The sequence below is a fragment of the Trichoderma virens genome (assembly GCF_000170995.1).
Source record: "Trichoderma virens Gv29-8 chromosome Unknown TRIVIscaffold_89, whole genome shotgun sequence".
In the NCBI taxonomy this organism is placed as follows: Eukaryota; Fungi; Ascomycota; class Sordariomycetes; order Hypocreales; family Hypocreaceae; genus Trichoderma; species Trichoderma virens.
This window is the reverse complement of record NW_014013660.1, coordinates 1,268,115-1,285,010: the sequence shown is the minus strand read 5'-3', so window position 1 is coordinate 1,285,010 and position 16,896 is coordinate 1,268,115. Positions and strand designations below refer to the sequence as shown.

At 50.4% G+C, this 16,896-nt stretch overlaps 7 protein-coding genes across 7 annotated transcripts; 4 read left to right on the top strand and 3 right to left on the bottom strand.

Moving 5' to 3' along the window:
- Positions 1 to 615: 615 nt before the first annotated feature.
- TRIVIDRAFT_41854 (uncharacterized protein) lies at positions 616 to 1,125 on the top strand (the record flags this gene model as incomplete). Its single annotated transcript, XM_014096015.1, has 1 exon — positions 616 to 1,125. One exon carries the CDS (start codon positions 616 to 618, stop codon positions 1,123 to 1,125), a length of 510 nt encoding a protein of 169 aa, XP_013951490.1.
- Positions 1,126 to 1,895: 770 nt separating this feature from the next.
- Positions 1,896 to 4,553, top strand: TRIVIDRAFT_195245 (glycoside hydrolase family 3 protein; the record flags this gene model as incomplete). The annotated part of the gene is made up of 1 exon (XM_014096014.1): positions 1,896 to 4,553. The coding sequence occupies one exon, from the start codon at positions 1,896 to 1,898 to the stop codon at positions 4,551 to 4,553; it is 2,658 nt and encodes an 885-aa protein (XP_013951489.1).
- Positions 4,554 to 4,704: 151 nt separating this feature from the next.
- On the bottom strand, positions 4,705 to 5,816 carry TRIVIDRAFT_66237 (uncharacterized protein; the record flags this gene model as incomplete). The annotated part of the gene is made up of 2 exons (XM_014096013.1): positions 4,705 to 5,557; positions 5,629 to 5,816. 2 exons carry the CDS (start codon positions 5,814 to 5,816, stop codon positions 4,705 to 4,707), a joined length of 1,041 nt encoding a protein of 346 aa, XP_013951488.1.
- A 2,356-nt stretch (positions 5,817 to 8,172) lies between these two features.
- TRIVIDRAFT_115095 (uncharacterized protein) lies at positions 8,173 to 9,956 on the top strand (the record flags this gene model as incomplete). Its single annotated transcript, XM_014096012.1, has 2 exons — positions 8,173 to 9,636; positions 9,702 to 9,956. Coding segments are annotated over 2 exons (1,719 nt in total), but the record flags the coding sequence as incomplete, so codon positions are not given.
- Positions 9,957 to 10,769: 813 nt separating this feature from the next.
- TRIVIDRAFT_42542 (uncharacterized protein) lies at positions 10,770 to 11,495 on the bottom strand (the record flags this gene model as incomplete). The annotated part of the gene is made up of 2 exons (XM_014096011.1): positions 10,770 to 11,292; positions 11,344 to 11,495. Coding segments are annotated over 2 exons (675 nt in total), but the record flags the coding sequence as incomplete, so codon positions are not given.
- Positions 11,496 to 12,751: 1,256 nt separating this feature from the next.
- On the bottom strand, positions 12,752 to 13,716 carry TRIVIDRAFT_66234 (uncharacterized protein; the record flags this gene model as incomplete). Its single annotated transcript, XM_014096010.1, has 6 exons — positions 12,752 to 12,830; positions 12,934 to 12,995; positions 13,038 to 13,133; positions 13,279 to 13,335; positions 13,443 to 13,466; positions 13,630 to 13,716. The coding sequence occupies 6 exons, from the start codon at positions 13,714 to 13,716 to the stop codon at positions 12,752 to 12,754; spliced, it is 405 nt and encodes a 134-aa protein (XP_013951485.1).
- Positions 13,717 to 14,547: 831 nt separating this feature from the next.
- Positions 14,548 to 16,476, top strand: TRIVIDRAFT_66233 (uncharacterized protein; the record flags this gene model as incomplete). Its single annotated transcript, XM_014096009.1, has 5 exons — positions 14,548 to 14,784; positions 14,905 to 15,386; positions 15,448 to 15,782; positions 15,841 to 16,232; positions 16,288 to 16,476. The coding sequence occupies 5 exons, from the start codon at positions 14,548 to 14,550 to the stop codon at positions 16,474 to 16,476; spliced, it is 1,635 nt and encodes a 544-aa protein (XP_013951484.1).
- Between the last annotated feature and the right edge of the window lie 420 nt (positions 16,477 to 16,896).

The window sequence follows — 16,896 nt, the reverse complement described above, 5'->3', positions numbered from 1 at the left end:
GAATCAAGTACAATGCACCAAGTGACGAGTCTTGGGACAACGTGTTGCTATTCTATTATTAGCAGCATCTCGATGCCATCTAGAGCTGTACACATCGATCGTAATCAGCAAGCTTGGTCGTCTGCTTTCGCGCATAAGGCATGATGACATCTCGTCCAGGGCTGGTGCCGCCAAAGCAGGCAAGTCACGTAGCTGCCATCTTCATAAATTGCTTCTTTCATCACCTCTGCACCTGTATCATCATGCTCAGTGCCTGATTGGTTCTCGTTCATGGCGAGCATTTGTTTGTTGCGGCTAGCTACACCAAGATTTGACGTCACAGCGGCGATCGTGCGATCATCGCTCAAGGGATCAAACAGGTTTGCCCCAAGGGTGGTGGACGAGTACAGCATCATCATCATCGGCGTGGACAGGAAAAAGGCGAAGGAGGTGGGCCAAGAAAAAATAAATAAGACGTTCAAGGCACAACTCATTTCATTTTTTTCATTCTGAGTTGATTATTACACATTCTTGTCTTACACTTACACAACGCTGATATCGCATTATTTGCCACCTCTTAAACACCACTTACTCCAAAGATCTACAACACATTATTAGTACATACCACAATCGAAAATGCCCTTCTTCAGCCGCAGTGAGCCAGAGCCAGAGCCCGTCTACCAGCCGGAGCCCGTGGCCGAGCCGCCCTCAAGGAAGCACAGCCTTTTCCACCGCAACAGGGATGTATCTCCCACCTCATCTCATCGCACCAGCTCCGTAGCCAGCTCCAACGGCGGCGGTCCGGGCTACAAAGCCGGGAGCAACTCGGGCGGCGGCCTCTTCCGGCACAGCACCGACAGCTCAGCCGGCAGCAGGGGCCGTCGAAGCCTGTTCCACCGTGACGGCGGCGGCATGGCGCTGGATCCGAGCATCTTGCAGGCCAGGGAGCATGTGATGCATGCCGAAGCGGCCGAGGTTGAAGCTGATCGGGCTTTGGGAGAGGCGAGGATGCGAGTGAGGGCTGCAAAGGATCATGTCTGGAGGCTAGAGGAGGAGGCCAAGGAGGAGGCGAGAAGGGCCAAGATTAAGCAAGAGCAGGCACGCGAGGTGTCCAAGAGAGGACAAGGGCTTGGACGTGAGTCTTGATCATTATCCCGTCTTTGTGTTGTGTTACATTTGCCGACTAAATGGTGATTACAGGTCACGGCTTGTAAGAGTTATTATGATTACTACGAGCAATACTCCCGTCCTTTGGTGGTTGGTTGTAAGTTAAGAGTTAGCATGGAGCACTACGTCCGGTGTATGATGAGCGGAGCTTGGCTGTTTATTGCGCTGCGTTTGGAATTCACATGAAGAAAAATTGTATTACTACTGTAATTTATATGAGATTTTTATTTCGACACAAGCTTATATCTAATTTGTTTTACTCACGAGGATTTGTACTGAGATGATGGTGGTGAATTCAATTACCAGTTAATGCCCAATTGAGCAAACACGAGCTCTCGCTTAGGTCCAGTGCCTTATCGCATCGGCTGTAGCAGATCAGTGGACACTGTGACGCAACGCCGCCTTACCATCAGGCATTGACCTTAATCTGATGCCCATTTCTCACCTCTCCAAAGCATCTCCAAACAAATTGATCCTCTCCATATTAGATCAATGGCCATTCTCGCAGTCGCGTTAACCCATCTGCTTCTTCTTCTCTAATGGCGCCCGTCCGAGATCCCGCCAAAGAGGGTCTCTTGCGAGAGCATGAGTTCTCTCGACGCACCTCAACCGAATCTGACGATGATCTCGACCTGGACGAACTGACCAAGGATGGCGAGGTCCTCGCTTCGTCCACGAGAGACTCGACGCGATTGAACGGCTCCAAGCAGCGCATTCCCGGTCGCCTATCATGGATGCTGCCTCGACGCATGCGCAAGAGCCGGTGCTGCATCGCGGTCCTTGCCGTCGTTGCCATCATCATCATGCTGCTTGCTGCTGCCGGCGCTTTCGGATACAAAAAGCTCAAGCTTAGGCCGCTCGATGGAAAATCCCCGCCGTGGTATCCCACTCCAAGGGGCGGCTCCGTGCGTCAATGGGCCGACAGCTACAAAAAGGCTGCGGAAATGGTGAACAAGATGACACTTGCGGAGAAAGTTAACATTACGACAGGAACGGGATGGAGCATGGGGCTTGCCGTTGGCAATACGGCACCGGCGCTGCACGTGGGATTCCCTGCGTTGGCCCTCCAAGATGGACCGCTGGGGATTCGCTTTTCGGATAATATCACGGCCTTCCCGGCGGGTGTGACTGTCGGGGCGACGTGGAATAGGGAGCTCATGTATGAGCGAGGCAAAGCACACGCACTCGAGGCTCGTGGTAAGGGCATCAACGTCCTCCTGGGACCTGTTGTTGGCCCCTTGGGCAGGATGCCTGCCGGAGGGCGCAACTGGGAGGGCTTCGGAGCAGATCCATATCTCGCTGGTGTCGCGGGCTTTGAGACCATCAAGGGCATTCAGGACCAGGGCGTTATGGCTACCATCAAGCACTTCATCGCCAACGAGCAGGAGCATTTCCGCCAGGCGTGGGAATGGGTGCTGCCAAACGCCCTCTCATCCAACATTGATGACCGAACTATGCACGAGATTTATGCCTGGCCGTTTGGCGATGCCGTCAAGGCTGGTGTTGCCAGCGTTATGTGTTCCTACAACATGGTCAACAATTCTTATGCTTGTGGAAATTCCAAACTGCTCAACGGTATTCTAAAGGACGAATTGGGATTCCAGGGTTTCGTCATGTCAGACTGGCTGGCGCAGCGATCCGGCGTTGGCAGTGCCCTGGCTGGCCTCGATATGAGCATGCCAGGAGATGGCCTGCGTTGGCAGGATGGCAACTCTCTCTGGGGCCCCAACCTCTCCCGCGCTGTCTTGAACGGCTCGTTGCCGCTTGAAAGACTCAACGACATGGTTGTTCGCATCGTGGCCTCGTGGTATCAACTTGGTCAAGACGACAAGAAGCTCTTTGATAGGAAAGGGCCCAACTTTTCTTCATGGACAAATGACAAAATGGGTGTCACTGCACCGGCTAGTTCATCACCCCAGGACAAGGTTGAGGTTAACAAGTTTGTCAACGTGCAAGGTAATCACTCGATACTGGCTCGTCAGGTCGCCGCGGAGGGGACTGTTTTGCTCAAGAACGAAGGGGCTCTTCCCCTCACTCTTGATGGTCGTCTTAATGGTGGTGAATCAGCCCCAACCAAGAGAGATGGCCAAGTAAGAATAGGCATCTTTGGAGAAGATGCCGGTCCTGGCAAGGGGCCCAATTATTGTGAGGACCAGGCGTGCAATGATGGTACTCTAGGTTCTGGTTGGGGAAGCGGCGCAGTCGTGTTTCCATACTTGCTATCTCCAATCGAAGCACTCCGAAAAAAGTTTAACAAGGAAAAGGTCAAAATCACTGAGCACCTGAAGAATGACAAGCCGGCAAAGGATGTTGTCCAGAATCAGGATATATGCTTGGTCTTCATCAACTCGGACTCTGGGGAAGGATATCGGACATGGGACAAGGTCCATGCTGACCGCAACGATCTCAAGGTACAAAAGGGTGGTGAAACACTTGTTACCGACGTCGCAACCAACTGCGGTGGCGGGTCAGGCACGACAATTGTCATTATTCACTCTGTCGGGCCCGTGACCGTGGACCCATGGATTGATATCCCCACCATTAAAGCTCTCATTGCTGCCAATTTGCCTGGGCAGGAAAGCGGAAATGCCATCGCGAGCATCATCTTTGGAGAGGAGAACCCAAGTGGCAAGCTGCCATACACCATTGGCAAGTCTCTCGGTGACTACGGACAAGGCGGCCAAGTCATGTACCTGCCGAACGGGGTCGTCCCGCAGCAGGATTTCAACGAGGGCCTCTACATTGACTATAGACACTTTGACAAGTACAATATCGAGCCCCGGTACGAGTTCGGATTCGGGCTCTCATACACAACCTTTGACTACAAAAATCTCAAGATTACGGAGACCAAGCCGAGATCGCCTCTGCCGGATGAGCGACCGGCAGTTCCGGAGGTTGAGCCCCCGAAATTCGATACCGCCATCCCGAAAGCTGAAGAGGCATTGTTCCCATCGGGTATTCGCAAGCTCAACAAGTACATATATCCATATATCGAATCGGTTGACGACATCAAAAAAGGCAAGTATCCTTATCCCGACGGCTACGATGTGCAGCAGCCACCGTCCGGTGCAGGTGGCGGTGAAGGCGGCAACCCGTCGCTATGGGAATCCCACGTAACTGTATCCGTCGAATTGACCAACACGGGCAAGCTTGGCGGCAAAGCTGTGCCCCAACTATACCTCTCATATCCCGAGTCGGATACGGTTGACTTCCCCGTCAGGGTCCTGCGTGGGTTTGACAAAGTTTTCATCGAGAAGGGAGAAACGAAGGCGGTCGAGTTTGTGGTGACAAGGAGAGACTTGAGCTACTGGGATGTAGAAAGGCAGAACTGGGTTATTCCAGACGGAGAGTTTACATTTTCCGTTGGAGATAGCTCGAGAGATTTGAGAGTTACAGGTACATGGTGATTTTATGGTACGGCATTAAAAATACGGCGATGCGGTTGATATGCTCACTAGATGAAGCAGCATAGATGGCTTAAAAGCTGCATGGATATTTGATTCTTTGCATAACTAAAGAAAACTAAAATACGAAAGAGATTACGCTTATCAGGCTCTGTTAAATGGACGAATATGCGTTCAACGCCATCTGTCCTCCAAGATGAGCGTACAAAACATTCCCACTGGCAATCTCTCCATTCCTGATCAGCCCCATCATGCCTGCCAGACTCTTGCCTTCATATACTGGATCTGTGATGAAGGCCTCGGTGCTCGCGCCAAACTTGATTGCCTCAATCGTCGTCTCGTCCGGAATGCCATAGATCTTGGCATTGAACCTCTCGTCCAACACGATATCCGCCTCGGTCACATCCTCTTCCGAGAGACCAATCTTGGCAGCTGTGAATTTGGCAATGCGCAGCACTTGGTCAAACGTCTCTTTGGGCTTCCCCGAGGCATCGATGCCAATGATTTTGCGCTTGGGCGAACTTAGCTTTATCTGTGCGAGCTTGAAACCAGCCACAATGCCTGCCATAGTCGACCCCGTCACGGCACAAACAACAATCGTATCGAAAAACACGCCCATCTCCTTCTCCTGCGCCTCCACCTCGAGTGCCCAGCGCGCAAATCCCAGCCCCCCGAGCGGATGGTCTGACGCTCCCGCAGGGATATAATATGGCTTCTTCCCCGCGCTCTCCAGCTCCGCCTTGAGATTCGCCAGCGTGGGCTTGTGCTCAATGCCAAACAGTGAAGGGTCCAATCTCACGTCGCCACCCATGAGGCGTGACAGCTGGATGTTGCCGACTTTCTCGTAACCCGGGTCCTGCCAGTCTACCCAGTGCTCTTGGACGGTGGCGGCGGCGAGGCCAAGTTTTGCAGCAACAGCGGTGACGGCGCGGGTGTGGTTTGACTGGACGCCGCCGATGGAGACGAGGGTGTCGCATCCTTGGGAGAGAGCCTCGGCGGCGAGATATCTATAAGTATTGTTAGTATGAATAAGGGAGAGAATGGCTACTAGAATGACCGGGAAAGAGAGATGGTTTACTCTAGCTTGCGGACTTTGTTGCCTCCGTAGGCAAGACCTGAGTTGCAGTCATCACGTTTGGCGTAGACATTGACTTTGCCGCCAAGAGCAGCGGATATGCGAGGGAGATGCTGGATGGGGGAGGGCCCGAAGAGGAAGGATTCACGGGGGATGCTGGCGAATGGTTCTGGGAGAGTGAGGTTCGCCATTGGGGTGATTCTGGATAATAGCTGGGTTTGGATATCAAGAATGTTTGGTATAAGTGTGGAGGTTTATGAGGATGATATTGTATTCGATGGAAGTCTGATGCTCGATATATACCATTGAGACTTGCCAATTGTAATCCCATATCCTCGGCTATCCCCTTTTCCAATCACCGATCTCGGATAATGAAGCTCATCAGCATCCATAGATATCTCTTGTATCTATCTCGCGCTAATCAGAAACACATACAGTAGCGGATGCGGAGTAGCAACACAAAAGCCAGCCACCAAAATGCAACCTCATGCTAAATCGCAGTCCCGCCCCGTGATTGGCACGGCTCGCTATTCTAGAAAGCTTGGAAGTCTCCCCGAGGCGGGTCTGTCATATCTTTTTGGGGAGATTTATGCTGACTCGGGCATATTCTGGGGATAGTGGATGTGATGTGTGCTTGGAGGGCGCGGGGAGGATGTCGAGAGGGCGTGGGCGGATAGTGGCGGCTTGATATGGGATGATGTGATGATGAGAGGGCGGGATGAATGAGGGAGGAGGAAAGGCATGATGTAGGAATCGGGGGATGCTTGATGTCTTTGAGTTTGTGTTGATGGTGATGGGAATGGCTGCGATTGGGGATGCGCTGATATGGAGTGGTGGTAGATGACGAGTAAGACGGGGACTGACATGTGATATGTGCCGTTTTACTGGGGATTGCTATTATGATATGTACCGATGCATTAACGAATAGTCAATTGAAATATATGCATTGTTCCTAATCTTTAACTGATGTACGATGTTCTTGTTTTAAGGATTTCCTTTGAGCATTTACCTATGGAAGCTGCTCTACATTACTACATTGTGTAAGAGCCAAGCAACTAGGTACCTAGGTACCTATGATGTAATGTGTACATCATCTTATGATATGCCATTTCTTGATATATTCTCTTGGAGATTTTAACTATATATATAACTCCATGCCTAGTAGTAAGCATTTGATGACTGTTTTGTTGCAAGTCCATCAAAGATCCCTGCAGTGGGCGCTGTAGTACTGCTCATGACGTATTTATGAGAGACCATCTATTTTGGCACAGGTGGGTGCGAACATTATCACCTATCCACATTTCCCAGTCTTTCAAAAGTCTTTGTATCAGTATATCCCCAGAATATTCAATCTGTGTGATCGTGATAGGATTCTGACTGCGGATATCTATTCCTACGCCTCGGTAGTATCTCCTAACTAGCCAGTAGAGTGGAGTACACGGATGGATGAAACATCAAGCCACCTCTAGCAGTATTAAGCCGTCAAGCATTTCAGAGCCATAGACATGGAAAACATGTCGGTAATCGGAAAGGAAATAAACTACTGGGTCGCCGTCTTTTATCTGCTATGTCTCTGATGATGCATTGTCTTAAACAGCTTCAAGGTACCAGCATCAAAACACAGGGTACCCTCTCCACTCATCACGCAATTCTCGCGATAGAGAGCTCATGTAACATGTCAAACTCCCTTGAATATAGTGTCCAAGACATGCTCTCAACAAATCTGCCGCCCTTGCATCGCTGCTCAGTTCAACTTCAACAATCAATCACCTGCTTTGCCGGCTATTTGGGCTCCAGCCACTCACAGTGCCAGCTCGAGACTCCGTCTTACACGGTTCCTCAAAGCAGCTGCAGACCCGCTAATATTCGGTCCGTGCCGCTCACCAAAGGCGAAGCACTCGAGCTTGGTGCGTGTGCAGAAGAATTCAAGGATTGATTCTCGAAGCAAGCATGTTGTCTCAGTTGATCAAGATACTATGTAGCCATCAGCGGAATGTAAACGACATGGGCGGATTGATAGCCATCCATTCAATATCAAACCCCCCAAATCTCGTATACGGAACCCAGGTATTATTACATGTATATACGGAGCAAGCACCGTTATCGCCCTTTATCTCACCACCTTTCGAGGTCCCCACCTCAAAAAGCTTTCCACATCCCAATCCTGACGTCTTCCACTTTTGCATCTTCCGGATCTTCCTCCACAGCGCCGCAATCTGCCTCAACCCACTCGCATCGTGCTGAAGACTCTGCTGCAGCATGATCCTGTGGCGGCAGATTGTTGCGCAGGTTCTGGCTCACACGCCCGCCGTCTGAACCGTCCCAAGCAACCAACCGTCGACTGTCGGAGTACAAGAGTACAAGAGCGCGCAAAAGACGAGCTGATCTGATAGAAGTCTGCTGTGGTCTCATATTTGATATTTGGCAGTAACAACGACGAAACAAGATAGAAAAGGCGCTCCAAGCTTGTCCGCCGGCGGCATCATGACGCGCCCTGCAAACACTCGACCCGGGCCGGGCATCACGACTCGGTCAAGGTCGTCCAGATCGTCCGGCTCGTTCCACGCCGGCGCCCCCATTCCCAATATCGCATCCCTGAGACGCCCCTCGATTCCGCGATACCAAACATTCCCGACGCCTCCTCCTAAACCTCCGGCCTCGTCCTCTGACGCTTCCAGCGATCGCTTCACCTCGGCCATCGAATCCGACTCTTCGTCCACCTCGTCCTCCCGCGATCACGATGAGACGCCTCTGCCCGTGCGCCAGCTGCTGCTCCTGGCCTTTCTCTCGCTGGCCGAGCAGACAGCGCTCAACTCAATAGGACCATATTTGCCCGAGATGGTGGCGTCCATGCCAGGCATACCCGAGGAAGAAAGCGGCATGTATGTTGGGCTGCTGGCCAGCGCCTTTGCCCTGGCGCAGCTCTCCACCAACTTCCTCTGGGGATACATGTCCGACGTCGTCGGCCGAAAGCCAGTGTTGCTTGCCGGGACCTTTTCACTCATGTGCTGCTTTTGCGCCTTTGGCTTTTGCAAGCAGTATTGGCAGATCATCTTGGTTCATGCCGCCATGGGTCTGCTGAATGGCAATGCGGCCTGTGTACCGACTGTTCTGGGCGAAGTGACGGATCGATCCAACCAGAGCAAAGCATTTACATATCTTCCCGTTATTTATTCTCTTGGAGGACTTACGGGCCCTGCGCTGGGAGGAATTCTAGTCGGACGCATGGGCAAAGAATTCCCCTACCTCGGGCCCAACGTCCTCAGCGCCGCTGTTCTTGCGTTGGCTGTTATTGTGGTGGGCATCTGGTTTGAGGAAACGCTGGAAGATGTCGATGATGATCCATGGAAGCCAACATGGGCTACCCGGCTCTCCGCTCGCATTTCAAACATCTTTAGCCGAACTCCACGACGAGAATCGTGGAGCACCAGATGGCCTCGTCCCCAAGCGGCCTCTCAAACACAGCCCTTGTTGTCTCCAAGTTCTGACGAAGCAGCCTCTGATGATAATGACGGCAGCCCGGATGACGACGAGGCACTTGAGATATCAAAACCAGCGGGCGGCAACAATCATAAAGAGCCCAAGCCCTGGCGCGAGCTTCTTAATCGCACTACAATGACTCTCTTGGTTACGTATCTAATATTCCAGTTGGCCAATATTAGCTTTAACAGCTTGTACCCTATTTTCGCAGCCTCGCCGTCTCCAGCGGGCCGTGATCTCAATCCCGGCAAGATTGGCGTCAGCTTGAGTTTCGCAGGGCTGATTACCATTCTCTTTCAAGCATTTCTCTTCCAGTCGCTCAAGAGCCGATTTGGAAACTTGGGGACATACCGCTTCGCCCTGTTTGGTCTAGCCATCAGCATGATCGCCATGCCCTGGGTTGGTTATGCTGATGACAAGCCCCTGTTCGGTCTGGGAACCGGAACTATGTGGTTGTATATTGAGCTTGGTGTTGTATTAATTTTGAAGACCATCTGTGCCGTGGGTGGACTGTCGTGCGTAATGCTTCTAGTAAGTCGAGTCATAATTACACAATTAGATCTTCTTCTACTTCAAATCTAACACATTTCATCTAGATAACCAACTCGGCGCCCTCCCACGCTAGTCTGGGAACCCTGAACGGAGTAGCCCAGACGCTCTCCGCCCTGGGCCGCAGCATTGGTCCTTTTGCTTCGGGTAGTCTGTTTACGCTATCCATGGGAATTCAACCCAAGGGCGAGGTTCTTGCGTGGAGTTTGTTTGGCGGCCTGGCTCTTTTAGGCTGTATTGGGTCTATGTTTATTCGAGGTGATGGGCTCGAGAGTGATGACTGGTATAATGGGGAGGACGAGGAGGATGAAGGGAATGGCGAAGACGAGCATGTTGATATTGAACAACAACGAGACTAAGCGCTGATTTGGATATATAATATTGGAAGAAGTTATTGGTAGATACCAGCGAGACAGAGGATAAATCGCTATAATACACTGTTGCGAAGAACCACTTTCACTTAAGAAGAGATGGATGGGAAATCAACTATTCACTAGAAGTAACTGAACGGTGAGTGTAGAGAACAGCTCCTTTCAGACATGATCCTTGTTGAACAGAGCCAATTTTTCTGATTTCATGTGATTTCCGAAGCATACACCTGTGCAAGCTTTATCGTCATCACCGGATCAGATGTCGGCTGGGCTCGGTTTATATTACTTCGACTAACTGACCTCCCCTAAGGACACCTCTTGATCACGCTTTGTGACTTGATCAGTTGGAAGGGTAGGTGGCTATACAGGCTGTAGACATCGTCACGACGATTCACAAAACAAGCAATGAGACTATCAGAGTAAACGTAAGGAAAACTTAGGCAACTGCGTCCAGCTATGTTAGAACCATATTGTTTAACATTTTATGGAAAGCTCTACATAATCGTAATAATCCGAGAGAATTGTTGCCTACAATGCTACAAGCTTCCCATAATCTACCCTACAACAGGCCTGCGGCGCATGATATTATTTATGCCCTGTAGCTTTCGCGACAATTCCATATGCCTCTGCAATACCTGTGTTCATACGATAACCCCCAGTGGGTGGTATTTAGTGGCAAGTGTCTAAAATGATCAATTTACAGGGTATGGCTCAAGGACAAAACCAGAGATACACGGCTTAGAGTCAAATTGTGTAAACCAGCTTCATCGCTGACACTTCCGACTTTCGCACTTGTGTTATTCCATCGACAATGGGGTCCAGCCCGCCTGTTATCTCCCTGAAAGGATGAGGCTTGATATGATCATTGTCTAGTAGATTCTGTGAGGTTCTAAACCATTCATTCCCAAACGCACGATCCCTGGGCTTCGCGTCCTTACGATATCCGATTTGCCATTTAACTGCTTGGTTAAACATCGTCAACGTGTTTATCCAGTTTCGCTTGATGCTCTTCCGCGTGTGGCAGCGAGTGGGGAAAGGTTCCAAGCTCAGATAGTGCCCGCCTGCGTCTCTGATCGCTTGGTAGCAGATGGTCATTGACCCTGTGTCGGCGATGCAATCAAGAGCGTATACTAGCGTGTTATTTGTGAAGTCGCGAATTTCGCTGCCGCACGAGGGCGAATGGTAGTCAAACGTAGCGACGGCTCCGAGTGACTTGACTGGATCGTGGTTCCGAGGAGAACATAAGGCTATGGGCGAGAACCCAGACCTGGAATTGGTGTTAGAGCGTCGCCGCAAAGCACAATAGGAGGACACTTACATCAGCGCCATCCGGATGGCCATGATTCCCATTGCCGTACTGGCTTCGTATATCAGAAAATAGCTGGATTCTTTTTTCAGGGACAAAGGCGATGGCAGTTTGAGAGAGTTGTAGAACACCATTCCTACGGTCGCAACAGCTACTCCGAGAGTCACCGCCGTTTGTAGGACATAGAATCAGGAATCTTCAGCGCCAGATCAGCTGCCATGGCGACAAATTCTGAGACTGCTCCATTGTACTGGCGCTCTAGATTTATTTCCAAAGATATAAGCGCAGACTCTGTTTCCCAACTCCAGTGCCTTGGCGATGTTAGCATCCTGATGTTGCCCCTGATGAATCCTAGAGCATACTACCGAACACGGAAGGTTAACGTTGACTGGCTGTTAAATGCTGGCGTGCTCGGATCCTTCGTTCCAATTGTGGATAGCTCCCCAATTAAATACATATACGTAAAAGACTAACAAGTGTCTGGAAAAGATTGACAGATGCAGTAGATTTACGCACTTAGCTAAGAAGTCGCCGGCTTACCAGAATCCCCTGCGAGCATAAAACACAGCTGGAAAGCTTGGTTTTCTTCTTCTAGCTAGAAATTATCAACCGGTGACAGAACGCTTAGTCCTTTTCATGGGGTGCCAGCGCATGGAGGCGGAGTAAATTTCACCGCTGCCAATTGCATGCAACTTATAGTAGGAGACCGGCGGTGTTTTCATCCACTCTGTTGCAGAAGTGTGTACTCCTACTCCGTACAAGCATCTGAAACGTCAAACTGGTTGATCAGTATATTTTGCCACATGTACTATAACCTGAAAATCTGCTACTTAGTATTAGCGTTCAAGATACAATTGTATCTCACGAACACATAACATCGCACCCAGCATAACTATATCACCAGCATCAAAGCCCATCCCACGACATGACAAAGCGATACAACGCATTTATTGTTTTCTACTCCGTCCTAACTTCTTCTATTATTATTTTTTTCTTGTGAAGTAGTGATTTTTATTATTTCTTGGCAATGTTGCTCTCGCTGATCCTTCTTGTGGCTAGTACCCAGTTAGCCCAGCGAACATACAAGAATTTAGAAGGCCGTTAAGAGTGGCGTAGGGATCTATATTTGCAGTCTAGGTTTATAATGATGCGTAGTATGTTTATTTCGAGAATTTGCGTTTCGGGTTGCGTAAGGCGGTTTTCATAAATGAAAAGTAGTCATTATCTGTTCATATCCCGCCCAAAGGTGTCACACAACCACTGTATTAGATAGAGTGTGAAAAAGCAATAATCTCGATCCATTACGCGTTCTTAGTGTGGAATGCGAGTGCCCGCTCGGTACTCGACAGCTAACTTGATATAGAATTGCAGCGACTTGGGTCTAGCTAGGTATGCAAGTGGCTGCTTCATCAAGTTACACTTAGCTAATGGCCATGAAACGTCGTTTATGCTCCTCCGTAGGCAGGCTATGCCTCTTCACAATGCATAAGCCGCCATAGCTATGATGGGTATGCAAAGCCTGCTATCTCCCGATTTTTTGTTTCCTTTAGTTTAAAACCATCCACAATGAGTATACCAATATCCAGCAGAACTAAGTCGTACCTATTCTTCGAGCTAGCTAGAGAAGACATCGCCACTACTCCGTCCGTTACGACATGAACTTTCTTGACACTCGAAAGTGTGTAATATGTATGTGGAAATCTTACCGCCAGCCAGTGAGTGGGGTACCAGACAGACGAAATTGGACCTTCTTCATTCTCATGTAGCACCCATTTTCTCACACGTTGCTTACCCTCAAGTACCTATTACTGTACATATATCCATCCGTTTCGTTCTAAGCACCTCTACTTCTCATTCTTAGCCGGTTCACTATCAAAAATGGTACAGCTACCGCAGAATACCCCAAATATGAGGGGTACCACCTTATCAACACGTAGTATTTCATACCGATCGCCTGATACCCCCTGCCTTAACTCTGGGCCCTTCAAACCAGTGTTTTACCCGCTATCCCAGTTAGTATGTTCCGGTATATCAAGGTCTCCATGGCTAAATTCTCCTATGTAACCCTTCAGAGCAGGCGGAAGATCCTGGTACAAGTCAGCCATCCATACCTTGGGTTGCAACTGCTGCGCTATCTAAGACGTATCAGCACATATAGTACACGTGGCACACAAGGTAGCAGCACGGCTTCTTTTATTTATAGACTATAAAATACCATAAGTAAAGCCGATGGGCTGACTGTAACAACCTGAATTAGCGAACCAGAGGATAACCCGCAAGAATGGTGACCTCACATACGCTGCTCCACGTCTGCTGTGTTAGTAAACCATTCGGATACGAGTCAGAAAGGCGACGAAGAGACTCGGAGCCACCAAACCACTTCATACTGGAAGTATGGGAACAAACTTTTCAGCTACCCAAACAACAAAACCTGTTGGGCATGGAGGCTATGCGCCATTTTCATGGACGGCGAGCTTGACCGTTCCTAACTCCGTCTACACTCAAGCTGTACTGTATATCGGGCTGGTTCAATCTGATTCTCATGTGAATATCGAACCGTACTCGTACAAATTCACCGAGTTGGGGTAAACTAGCGGGTATTCCTCCGCAGTTGAGAGAGACGTTAGCACAATGCGGGGTTAGCCCCAAGATCTCTTCTCGTCGAACCTGATCCTTCGTGGGTCTGGGGTAGCGCAGCTTGGCTCGGCATTGGCGCGCTTCTAAGTCAAGCGAGCTTTCATCCAGGGGTGTGTACGTCGACCATTTCAGCCCGGCTCTTCATTGGGGCGCAAGAGACGCTGACCTAGGCTGATTAACTACTGCAGTTGTTGAGTCGCAGCCATTGACGCTTATTGGGTCGGGAAACAGCAGGCCATGTGTTTGCCTCCATACCACTGCTACAAAGTGCCCGATTTCCCCATATTCCTCATTGTCGGGCCATTTTAGACTGAGAGACGAAAGCTCGGTGTAACCTAACCCGCATGTAATGTACTCGGCCCGTCTTCCCCCCTTAGCCGATCACCTCCAGAATTACGAGAATAGCACGATGGTATAAAAGCTGGGAGCGTCGTTTCTTCTTGTTCTGTTTCTCCATCCTTGTCCTGTCCTCTTCTTCTTCTCACCGACAGGACAGCTTCTCTTTATTACGCGTTATTCATCGGGGACATAACATTCGCCAACACCCATCCCAGTATGAGTGACCCCGTCGAACCCAAGATGGCGGAATCCAAGGCGCAAGAGGCCGCTCCAGAGGCTGAGAAGGAGGTGCGGGTAGACAATGCCGTTGACGCGGACGAGAAGCTGGACCATAAACTCGACGAGAAGGCAAAGGTTGCCGATTACAAGGCGGATGCCATTGAAGCAGAGAATGCGGAACATAATATGACGGTGCTCCAGGCCGTTAGAGAGTACCCCATGGCTTCCTTTTGGGCATTCGTCATGTCCTTTACCATTGTAAGTTGCTTACTGTCTTCAATTGTCTCACTCGGTTCTTCCCCCTCGTTTAGTTCTGAGCATCTCCCTTCGGGCGGGCAAAAGACTCGCAGCCACATATACTAACAGCGCCGTCTTCAGATCATGGAGTCGTACGATGTCTTCCTCTGCAACAACTTCCTCGCCCTAGGTGCCTTCAGGGCAAAGTACGGCCAACCTGTCGACGACAACCCGCTCAACAATGTTATCGTCACCAAGTGGCAGTCCGCACTTTCAGTGTCTGGACAGCTCGGTGCGCTTGTTGGCGTCTGCCTTGCTGGCTCCCTTACCAGCTGGTTGGGATACCGCTACGCAACCCTGACTGGCCTGATGCTCTTGAACGTCTTCATCTTCGCCTTTTACTACGCCGAATCAATGCCCGTCATCTTCGCGGCCCAAATTCTCGAGGGTATCCCATGGGGCATCTTCATTGCTAATGCGCCGGCATACTGCAGTGAGATTGTGCCTATCCCGCTGCGAGCCCCTTGCACCCAGATGCTGCAGATGTTCTGGGCCATTGGTAGTATTATTGTGGGTGCTGTCACTTACAGCTACCAGGGCCTTGACAGCCCTATTTCCTACAAGTATGTGCAAATGCTAGAGATCCTGTTCACAAACATGCAGAACGGCTAACGCGAAGTACAGGATGCCCATTGCCCTTCAATGGATGTTCCCCACCCCTCTCGCCGTCCTAATCTTCCTAGCTCCCGAGTCACCCTGGTGGCTAGTTCGAAAGGGACGTCTGCAAGAGGCAGAGCACGCCGTTGGACGTCTCGGACGGAAGTCTAGGCTTAACGCTGGTGAGACCGTCGCCATGATGCGCCGTGTCGTCGAGCTTGAGGCCACCGCTAAGGCGCCCAGCTACGTTGAGCTGTTCAAGGGCACTGACCTTTACCGAACTCTTATTGTGTGCGGTGTCTACGCGGCCCAGAACCTTACTGGTAACCTCATCGCCAACCAGGCCGTTTACTTTTTTGAGCGTGAGTTGGCACCATTACTCGTATTATCAATGTCTCATTTATGCTAACCCACGCACAGAGGCCGGCATGAGCAATAAAACTGCCTTCGCCATGGGTCTTATCACCTCGGCCCTCCAGATGATCTTTGTTATGCTTTCTTGGATTCTCACCACGTACCTTGGCCGACGAACTATCTATCTCTGGGGTTCGGCTATCAATGTCATCTTCCTCATCGCCCTCGGTATCGCAGGATCTGTCGGAAGGAGTAATGCAAGCAATCTGGCCCAAGCCTCTTTGGGCCTCATCATCTCCGTGCTCTTTACCTTGGGACCCGCCCCGGCCTCCTGGGTCATTATTGGTGAGACATCGGCCATCCGTCTTAGGCCCCTGACTACTGGAGTGGGCCGCGCTGCCTACTACATCGTTGAATTTCCTTGCATCTTCTTGGCCAGCTGGATGCTCAACCCCGAGGTGAGACTTGTCTTTTACTTCTCTCCGCTCAATTGCTAACCCGAATGTGTTGCAGGGTGGAAACCTCGCTGGCAGATGTGGTTACGTCTGGGCTGCTACAGGATTTGTCTGCTATGTCCTGGCATACTTCTTCCTGCCTGAAATGAAGCATCGGTCATACCGTGAGATTGATATCCTGTTCAAGCGTAAAGTTCCGGCTCGGAAGTGGAAAGAGACGGTGGTTGATATCGATGACGACGAGTAGATGGAGACGTAATGTATTTAGCCAAGCAGGTGCACGATATTGTCAGACGAAATTTAATGTCAGCCGGTAAGGGCGTGTTTTTGAGAGCATAACTCTGTAGAAATACCATTCCTGTCATCGGATCGAATGTCGGATTACCTTGACTTATATTGTTTGACAAGCGGGGCTCGAAGCCAACACCGACAGCCGGAGCGCGTTGACAGCCGGAGCTGCAAGTTTTCTAATCCAATGCAACGGAGTCCAGAATCCACTCCGTACCAATCAACTGCCGGGGCCTGAAGATGCCAGCAACTGTAAACATCTGACATCGAGACCTGATTCGCTGCCCTGCTCGGGTCATCGGCAACCAGGTACAACGTTCAGAACACATACCTACTCGCAGATCCAACAGCAAACATTTGTCCAACGGCTCTAAGCCAT